Below are 10,097 nucleotides of genomic sequence, written 5' to 3'. Positions count from 1 at the left end.
GAGTGATGTAACATCTGACTGCAATCATCCTGAACTACGCATAAATTTCCTTTTGACAGAGATGTAAGGAACAACAATGGTTAAACAAAAGAAACAAAACAAAAAGGGAGTTTTTCTAAATTGCAGTAAATTATACAAAAAGCATATCAGGACAAAGTCAGAAAGACAAACAGTCGCTCAGAGATAGCCCATTTTCGTCCGATAATGGGTGCAGTGACGTTAGAAGGCAGAGCGGTAGTGTTTTCTGTGCGCTGGCCCTTTAAAACGCGCCGTGTTTTCATTGGTAAGGTGACGTCAGAGCACTGAAGGACTCCAGCCTATCCTCTCTAAACAGTGAAGGCAATGGTCCTGGCAAAGCGTCCTGCCTTAGGAGGGAGACTTTTACACTGCACAAAAGCCAGGGAAACACTCGTCGCTGGAATGAACCAGAGCCCTCCTGCACTCGCCGTGGATTAAAACCGAAACTTTTATGATGGCTCTGAACGTGAAAAAGTAGCGCGAGAAGCAGCACGCTAAACCGCCACCGCCGCCACCACCACCAACGGACCTTCTACTGCAAAGCAACTCCTAGTAGATGTACGGCCACTGCTGAAAAATATGCTCCAGCCAAGCAACCTCAACCCGGGCTCCAGTCGCAAATTCGCAGTGTTTTAACCAGTTTCGTGAGACATTCACGGGCCTCTTCTTCACGTTGTTATTGTTGTTGTTTTTTAAAGGTTCTTACCTTTAAAGTCCGCTATACAAGTCCACAACCCACCTGAGAGAGAGAGAGAGAAATAAGAGAGAGAGAATTATGGCAGGGAAGCTGACAGCAGCGCAAGGCACAGGAATACTGCTGGTGACAGCCAACGTTGGATCCCTGTTCGAGGATGTGAGTTTCCCCATTGATAAACACAGTCTGTCAATGCTGTCTCTTCACACCAATGCTTAGTTCTAGCTTCGTTATTTCTCCCGCCACACGGTTAACTCCGTGTCTTTTATCATGCTAAATAATATCAAAGCTGGTCACGACTCGTGTATGTGTCAAGTCGCGTGCGGTAGCTTAAACAGCTACTGTACCGTTATACCGGGGGCCCTCTGACAACCTTAAAAACACACCGTACACCCGTCTGTCTTTATGGGTTACGTGTTCAACATATGCAGTGACCCACTTTTTCTCTCATGTTTCTTGCCTGCTGTGTATGCACGGCGGCGGGAAGATAACCCGTAGCTTGTTATTACTGTAGTATTGCCACTGACTGTAACTTGAGCTAATCAGGGATGCAGTAGCTGTTTACTATTTGAAGACTCACCCTCTAGGCTGATGTGAAGCAGTCTGTGTGCATCACAGTCAGTAAAAACCAAACATGCATCCTGTCTGTATCAGAACTGTATTTTTTATTATTATTTTTTAGTTGATGTGATACAGAGTGTATAAAATAGTCGTTATTCAGCTTTAAAAAAAACAAGTGCAGCAGCAACTGATGTTTTGCTCCTTTTCTCCATTCATGTCAAATGTGTCCTGCAGCCAGTGTTATGAATAACAGAGATGTTAGGAGAGCAGGCAGCATTCAGATATCCACTCTTGACAGTGCCACATGCACATGTCAAGACAGCAGAGACGTCTTATGTCTAAAATAGGTGTGTCAGGCCTTATTAGGCGTGCCAGTTGAAGTTGTTGAATGACATCTGTTTTGTCATTATTATGTAATTATCTTTCACTTGGTCTACGAAAGTAGTCTGGTACCTGCTGGCACCAAGTTGAGGGGCAAACACTTTTCTGTCACTTTCAGTGTTGTGTCAGCATTGAGTACCCCCTCTTCTTCTTCTCTCACTCTTGTGAAGTGCCGATCCACAACATAAGGAAAGAGTTATCTCTCTGACTGGAGTAAGCCTATAAATAGCCTGCCACCACTCACAAGCACCAAGCTTTGGGTGTCCTGTGCTATTTTTCTGGCTTTTTTTCCTTACTAAACTCTGAATTGAAATGTAATATCCATGTTTCCTGCTTTGAGTGGGTGTGCAGGTCATGCATAAGGCAATCTATAGTCTCTGATGTGTTTGCATCCTTATGATGAATATGTGGGCTGAATGAAGTCTTTGTTAACTGCTTTTAATACCGTTTCCACTTTTAGTCTGTTTTAAATTGCGTGCTAGGAAATGCAGCCTGACACTAATTTGCCAAGATGCAATATAAACTGTGTCAGGCCTTCAGAATATGCATGTATAGTACGATATCATCTAACTGAGTCTTGTCTTGAAATGGCAGATATTCTTTTTCGACCTTGCACTGCTACTGTAATGTTGCAAACATTACAAATATAAACCCATCACTAACAGATGTAACATGCAGTTGTGGTGTGATTTTAGCACGTAGAGCTAATCTGCAAGTATTGGTTGATATGCTGATTGTTTTTCTTTTCTTTTGGTAGACTAAAATTATAGGTGAAAGGCTTAAAAATAAGAACGAGATGACCGTGGATAGTTGACAAGATTTGCTCAGTAAGGTGAGCTGATGGCAGCTGTTAGATCATGTCCTATTACGCCTGTGGGGAACCATATGGAAGGAAGCCTATGTCGCATTATTTTATTAGTCTTTCTGTCTAGTGCACAGTGGAGATGATCAAGGCAAAAACCCATATATGTGTAGTTACTATTATCATCATTATCGTTATTATTACTGTTATATTGTTATTATTGCCGTTAAGACAAATGTGCACCCTAGAAACCTCAATGTTTTATGTTCTTGTACATAAAGGCAAACACACCTAAAAATTTATATTCTGTCATCGATTCAGATCAGTTTGTTCCTATGGCCCAATCACATGTGATGGATCAAAAGGGCTTGACGGGTGCATATATATAGACATACACATATTTTTAAAAAAAGGAGGGAAATCATGTCCTGAACTAGAAAAATGGTTTCTGACACTTACAGGCAGTTCGCGCGAGAATAAAGTGGGGCTAAATAACAGAAACACAAAAAACAGTATAAAGCAGTACCTGCTATAAGCCTCATTTTTATTGTAAACAAACCGGTGTTGCTGTAATGCTGCTAACATTATGTTATATGGTCATCAGTCATTTTCAGACATCAACTTTTGGCCAGTGCAGTCTTTCTCACATGCATCACAGAAGGAAATGGTCCACTTCAGCCATGCTCGCAGTACTGGAAATGCTCTGTGTGGTTTAGGCGAGGAAGTTGCCCGAGTAGGGGTGCAGGATGCAGTGCTATAGCCCGCTCGCTAGCGGTGAATGCTGTACTATTTGCTGTACCTGTATTATTCGCATATTGGTACAATGTGACTTCACATTTTTTACTTGGGGAGCCGGCAGGCTGAATATCTACTATGATCCACTCCGACTGCAGGTAATATTTCAGTCCTTGCGTGCACCTCTGTGCTGTCTGCATTGCATGTGTGAAAACTGCTCGAAACACCTGCCTACAGCCGCAGTCCCATTGCCAAGACTTCAAATGAATTTGAATCATTTTGATCTTGACATTTTACATCGAACAGGAACTTAAAAGTGTTTGGCTTTTTTCCAAGCATCTAACAGTATTCATTTGGGTCTCGCAGTTTAAACCCATTCTCGTGGTCCATGCGATTAAAACCAGTGCTTTCTTGGTCAGCCTCGGTGTGTAATTAAGCTGATGCGATAACTATAGTTATCAGTTATTGTTTGATAAGCATTACAGAATCGTCCTCGAGCTCAAGCCATTCGCTGTCGGCCTTGTGAACCATGCTCAGTGAATCCAATTATGGGAGCAAACACTGGTCTGTCCTGTGTTTAAAACGACCATCAAGGTTTACCCTTCATCTGTCTTTTGTTTTCTCACACGCTCGCTTTTGTGGCTCTAAGGAAGCATCCCTCCCCCCGTGGTCTGTTTGCCCTTTGACTTTTGTTGTGAATTGACCCCAGCACCACATACAACAGGACTCTGAAGTCTTTCTTCTTATTATTTATGTCCATTCAGTCCCGTGCTGATCCCTGTCCCGTGTCTGTTTCAGTCAGGTATTTTTTTCATTAGCATCGTAAAGCAGTAAAGTAAAGAGCAGTATTGAGGTTTCTGTCACTGCAGCTCAAATGCTGGCTTCCTGTGTAACAAATTTTCTTAATTTATCTCAACCATATATTGATACATGTTCAACTTGAGCATATTAAACTACTACCAGAAAAGGAAGCTATCATTACCGTATACGGGACCTGTTCTCTCCGGGCTAGGTTTTTATAAACTCTTCCCTTCCTGAAGCCACAGTGTGAAAACACAGTAGGTGTCCCATGGGTCCTGCTGGATTCCTGAGCCACCCTGTTTTGCATAATTAAGCACAGATGGAGATTAATGATCCCACTGAAGTGTAATCTTGGTGAAGACAGGATAAAGGGGGAAAATAAATGAACTAATTGGTAATTAGTTTTCTAATTCAGGTGGAACAAGTCAAACTGTAGAAGATGCTGTAGCTGCACTAGTTTGGACCAATTCACACTTTATGCTTTTCTCTTTGCACCTTAGAAATAGGTGCCATTATGTCTGAAAGAGTTGATGATTGGTTAGAATTAGTTAAGTGCCGGAGCTGAGCTCAATTATCATTGGGTAATCATGTTCAGAATACCCTGGAGTGTTTAGTCTCTGTCTGTTAAAGGGGGACACTGTGCTGGCCAGACTTTGTTGTCATCAAATTATCCCGCTGTGACCTCTCACAGCCCTGGTTTTAAATTTTTTCAGAGGGCAGACTTTTACTCCCTGTTGGGTAAAAGAAAGAATAACAGCAGCAAACTATTTCCAGAACATAACTCAGGGTTTTTTTTCTGGCTCAGAATCTACTTTTGGAGGATAACTGCACGTGTAGACATGATCGATCCCAATTGTTGCTATTTTAACCCCTTATGACATTAAAACAAATTATGTGTAGGGGAAGTCTAAGGAGTAAAATACATGCACTTATTTTGCAGGGAAAAATTTGGGATTAAATGGGTTAAGCACTGAATTTTTTCCCCTTTATTTTTGGCCTGTAGACAGTATAAAACATGGTTTGAGCTTCTATTTCAGTTGTTCTGCCCAAATATGCATTAGACATGAAGAGTGCTACATAATATCACAAAAATGCAGTTGTTGAGCAATTTTCACAACCACAATATAGGCACAAACAGCTTTAACTTTGAAGACAATCTATATGAATTTCCGGTTTGCGTCACACTTTTAAAAATTTAATCTACTTCTGGGCTAACATTATAAATTACAGGCAGCTGTGGAGGTCTTTAGGAGGCTATTGGAGCAGCAACTTCTTTGCACCCAACAGCCAGAAACCTCCAGGAACCACTGGCAACCATTTGGGGAGGTCGGGGTGGTCATATCATTTCCCATTTGGCGGACAACTCAACGTGTTTCAAGATGGAGGATTGTCCGCAGTACAAAACTGCACACTCAATGGCATCACTAGTCGTTAGCCAATGAGCATGCAGTTTCAGGGTCAAGCCTGCCTCTCAACAAAGAATAGTTAAGTTTGTCTTTCCTAAAAAGAAATAACAGCAGCAGTCCACTTTTATCAGTGTTTTAGTGAAAAAAATCCAATATTATGTCCTAATATAATATTTGGACATTAGCTGAACAGGGCTGTCTTTCTGTAATCTTTGTTGCTGTGGATGTTTCAATTTGACCTACAGCTCAACAGGGAGCCCGATCGCCTCCTGTGTAGATACTGACTGGGGCTCCGAGGCTGCTGCTCAGCTAACGAGCTCCTCCTGCCACGCCTTCTGTGTTGACATGGCGTGTAATCGTGCTACTTAAAAAAGTGAGAGAATGAAAAGGTTTCCGTTACGGTTTGGAGGAAACAATGTAGGTGTGACTTGAGTGTCCTTATCCAGTATTTAATCTCTGGTTTAAACTGAAAGTAATAGTAACTGAGAGATCATATCATGACTTCTGAAGATTTGTCCTTGGAGAGCTCCCTGTGATTACGCTAAATGATTAAAATCTGACAAACAGATGCCCATTTTTCAGCTACCTTACATGTAGGGCAGAGTTGTTACTGTACTTTACTACTACTACTATTGGCTCTACTAACTACTATTGGCTCATCTTACTGTAGTTTTCATTCAGTTGAAATCCGCTCTGTTTTTGATGACATATACATCTTTTGTTTACTCAGCCAATATAACCATATGGTGAAGCAATAAATTACTATGAATGTCCCCTTTTGTGGGTTCTGTCTTCCAACTTCTTTTCCATCTCGTCTCTTGTTTCTCTCTGTATCTGTCCTGTCCACTGACAGACAGCTCATTAGCTCAGGCTTTCACAGCTTGGATCCCACTGAGCTGGCATATTTACACCACTAAAAATGGAACAGAGCAGGAAAAAAAAAGCACCTGCCTCAAACCAAGAGGCTAGCTGCCAGTATTTTCAGTAACTATTACATTAAATGTCTGGTGTGGTGAGGAAGTATTTTTTGTTGTTACCCCACGCAACCTCTGCGTCTCATTAGAGGTGAGAAGCAAAGTGGTTAAAAATGCATTTTTCCTTCTGAACAAGCGATGATTTTGCTGCAGCCCACATAGACCCTGGAAGCTAAATATAGCTGCCAGTCACATGGCAGATGCTAGTGAATTCCCAAACTGAATAATGTAGTTGTGCGTTCATGGTGTGTATTTATAGTGTTGGCAATAGTAGTGCGAATGTGTGATCCCAGACGTGATGCAGTGTTGATAAGAGATGGAAGAGGAGGAAACTAACGATGTAGGATGGGGGGTTTTCTTCTTAATATCGGATCCTTTTTGGTGTAACCCGTGTTTTACCGAGGAGCTCAACGGCCCAGGACTGTGACTAAATACTTCAGCTGACTGCTTTATTTTTTCGCGTTTCTTCCGCTGCCAAAGTCTGTCCCAGTGTGTTGCTGCAGGAGTGGAAAAGTTTATGAAAGAAAGATCAGATGATGCTATTTTGGTGTTCTCCCTGCGCTGCCCTGCTCCATCCTGTCATAACGTGGAATTAGAATTTCAAAAAGGAAAAGATGTTGGAAGGAAGGCTGAAAGATGGCACCAAAAGGGAACAGCAGCCCAGACTTTCAAGTACCACATTTCTCTTATAGCACCAGTCATTGGTAAATGTGCATCTTAATATTAGTTATAGAGCATCCATTGTTGTTGTTGTTAAAACTTTACGATGAGAGTGCAATTTCTTCTTTTCAGTGCTACTATAAGAAACATACTTTTTTGGGGGGTGCAAAAGCAGATGCTTTTGTTGCAAATTACACTTTGGTGGTACTGACAATGTATATGTAATGTATATGTTTCGTGAGCCTGGTATCAGCAGAAAACCTCAATGCAATAAATGAGTGTTTTCCATGTTGTGAAATTTTACGCAATATTTGCATTAAAGCCTCATTTCAGAAGTGGAAAAAGTTGCTGCACCACAGACTGAAAAGGTATATCAGACATGCACGTTTGCCTCCTGCAAACTCTCCAGCCTGACCTGTTGAGGTCTGATCACTCGGACCACATTAAGAGGTGGTCTGAGCAACATATGGCCACATTCTTTCAGCACTGTGTGCTCGCTCACTCAGCTGACGTCTCACCTGCTAGTGAAAATCAGTGTATTTGTTTTTTACGCTAAGGCAAGAAAAACTAAGGCTCTTTAAGTGGATTGGGCTGTTTTTGTGGTTTAATAGGCCTGGATTGGACTCCGGACAGGTTGCTACTGAGTTAAGAAGGTACGGATGGAATTTCAGGAATCTGGCATTTGTTTTTTTTTTGCTAGAATGAGTAATGTATTCCACAAGTTTGGAACAGGGAAGTAAGATGTGGACACCCATTCTGATGCCAGCGAACCTGTCGCTGTCCGCACGTTATCAGATCAGCTGAGGCGCGTGTGAATTTCTGGTATGAGCGCTAATAAACGATATGCTCATTTTGGTTTCCTTTGCACAGCCAGTCAATGCCAAGATGGAATGTTTGCCAGTCTCACCGCCTTGTTTCAACCTATCACTGTTACAGTGGGAACAATAAGGGAGTTGTGATCTGATTTTTTTTTTGTGTGTGTTATTCTTTGATGCACACAGTTCTAATGGTTTCTTTTATTTTTGGTGCTTTGTTTGAATTTATTTTTGGAAACCACAAGATTTAATTAAAACCACTTTGGTGTGGTTTTTGGGGGGGGGGTAGGGGTGTTGTGGAATTTCCACTGATCCCCTGAAAAGTCTTAAATGTGGTGAATGTAAAATATCTTATTAGTAGCATTGCAGTCTTCAGTTTTATTTCGGGTGCCTTCTCTGCTTTTGGAAAGAGGTTTGAGACAAAGATGACCATATTTGGGAGATTTGCTGCTGATGATGTCATGCGGCTTAAACAGTAGAAAAAACTCCCAAAAACCAGCCTGAAGCCTGAGTTTTGGATCACAGGGAGTTCTTGGCCATATGCAGATGTCATTATTTGAAGCTTTGCCTGTTTAATAAAAACCCTAAACACTATAATTACATATGACAGAAATTAATGCGTCTAAAGCAACAGTTTTGAACAATTAAATAAACCAGCTAGTCAGTAAATCTGCCCCAAACTCTGTATGAAAGTTCAGATGAAATTCTGACTGTGTCATATTGAATTTATGGGACTTCTTCAGCTAAATAATAAGCTAGATAGTGCTTATTTTTAGTTTTCAGATAATAAAGTCTTCTTTTTGCTGTTTAATACCAGGTTTGGGTACCTGAGCAGGCAAGTCAGTTCAGGCCCAAATCAGTAAAAGTCTACATATGATCGTGTTGCTCATGTGGGGAACATGCTGTTTCCACCTAGTTTGCCTGAACAACAGGCAAACTAGACAGTAGAGTTTATATTGGGGTTCTCTTGGGGGAAAGGATGCACTCACAGTCACAGCCATATATATGAATCCAGATACAGGCTCTCGGTAACACATGCCAGGAGACAGGGATTTTACAGTGGCTTGAGATGGCCACTTTTTTTTCTCCTTGAGGTCATTGACCCTACTCAGGAGGATTTGATAATGGTTTTGTGAAAAGACCCGGACAAAGAATGGCCAGGTCCCACTGGGCCCAGATAAGGGATAAGGGTGGGAGTGTTGATGCGGTGCAAAGGAAGTTTGGGTTTACTCCAAGAAACATAATTATCCCAGCTGGGAAAGCAAGTAAGGGGACAGCTCCCCACCCAGCCCCTTGATGAGTCTAAAGACTCATTCATAAGATTCCCAGAAGATACAAGAGTGATGGCTCATGAAACTCCACTCAGGATTACAGTAGGTTATGTGCAATGGGAGGAAAAAAGATCAATAATGTCAGATCCCAAGAACAGGAGACTTTCGATTTAGTGCAAAATTTCTATCAAGTCGCTGTGCAAGTCTTATTTTTGCTGACCTGGTTTATAACAGGTTTATATTAAGCACAAGGTAAAAAGTAAACCAAATTTAGAGAGGTTCATATTAGCTAACTAGTTTATGATATTTACATGGTGACACAACCGGGTTCTTTTAGCAAGCTGGGTTAGAGGGTTGGTAAGCTGGGTCATGTCCCACATAAAGTGTCCAGATGTGCTTCTTCTGCACATATTGACATTTTTCTGCAAAAGTAGTTTGATAAATAGTTTGGTTTTTAGCTGAGTTGGCGTGTTAAACTGTGGGTTAGATGACAGAAGGCATTTTATAACTACTACTAACTATTACTACAACTACTGCTCGCTTAATAGACAAAACAGAATGATCAGTGATGGAAAAAATTTGTTGTAGCATTAGTTCATTTTCCAAAGCAGCTCCGTGTCCAGACTTGTCTGCCTGTCGAGATATTGTATCAGAGGATATACGTTGCAAATTTAGATAGTAACTCTGAGGTTTCTTTCTTTCTTCCTGTAAGTGAAGGCCGTTGCCCAATAATAGAGATACTAAAAGCTGGCACTGATTGCAGGTTTTGTATAATGTTGCATGGTAAAGTGGTAAAGTTAGTTGCTAATCTGCGGTATGATATTCTGTTCAGCGTCAGCCTTAATAGTGCGTTTATCCAATTGAAAGAACATCTCACTTTCCTTTATTAACAACTTGTGATGCAGATACAGCAGCTTTGGCTTTATTTGTTCAGACTTTGAGATAGCTGTCTCTGAGAAGCAACACAAAGAAGATGAAT

The 10,097-nt window shown here is 41.2% G+C and overlaps 1 protein-coding gene across 2 annotated transcripts in view; it reads left to right on the top strand.

Moving 5' to 3' along the window:
- The first annotated feature begins 281 nt into the window (after window positions 1–281).
- LOC102293318 (inositol polyphosphate-5-phosphatase A) overlaps window positions 282–10,097 on the top strand; it is a 145,071-nt gene continuing 135,255 nt past the window's right edge. Inside the window, exon 1 of one of the 2 annotated variants that reach the window (XM_042226503.1) lies at window positions 282–871. In XM_042226503.1, coding sequence (XP_042082437.1) covers window positions 794–871 — 78 coding nt within the window. In that variant the 5' untranslated portion in view covers window positions 282–793. The remainder of the gene's footprint in view (window positions 872–10,097) is intronic. The other variant, XM_005936839.2, reaches the window with a different exon arrangement.

Source organism: Haplochromis burtoni, unplaced genomic scaffold (genome assembly GCF_018398535.1).
Source record: "Haplochromis burtoni strain Fernald_Lab_line unplaced genomic scaffold, NCSU_Asbu1 Contig_215, whole genome shotgun sequence".
NCBI lineage: Eukaryota > Metazoa > Chordata > Actinopteri > Cichliformes > Cichlidae > Haplochromis > Haplochromis burtoni.
Note: the sequence above shows the minus strand (reverse complement) of the source record. Positions and strands in the feature narration are given on the sequence as shown.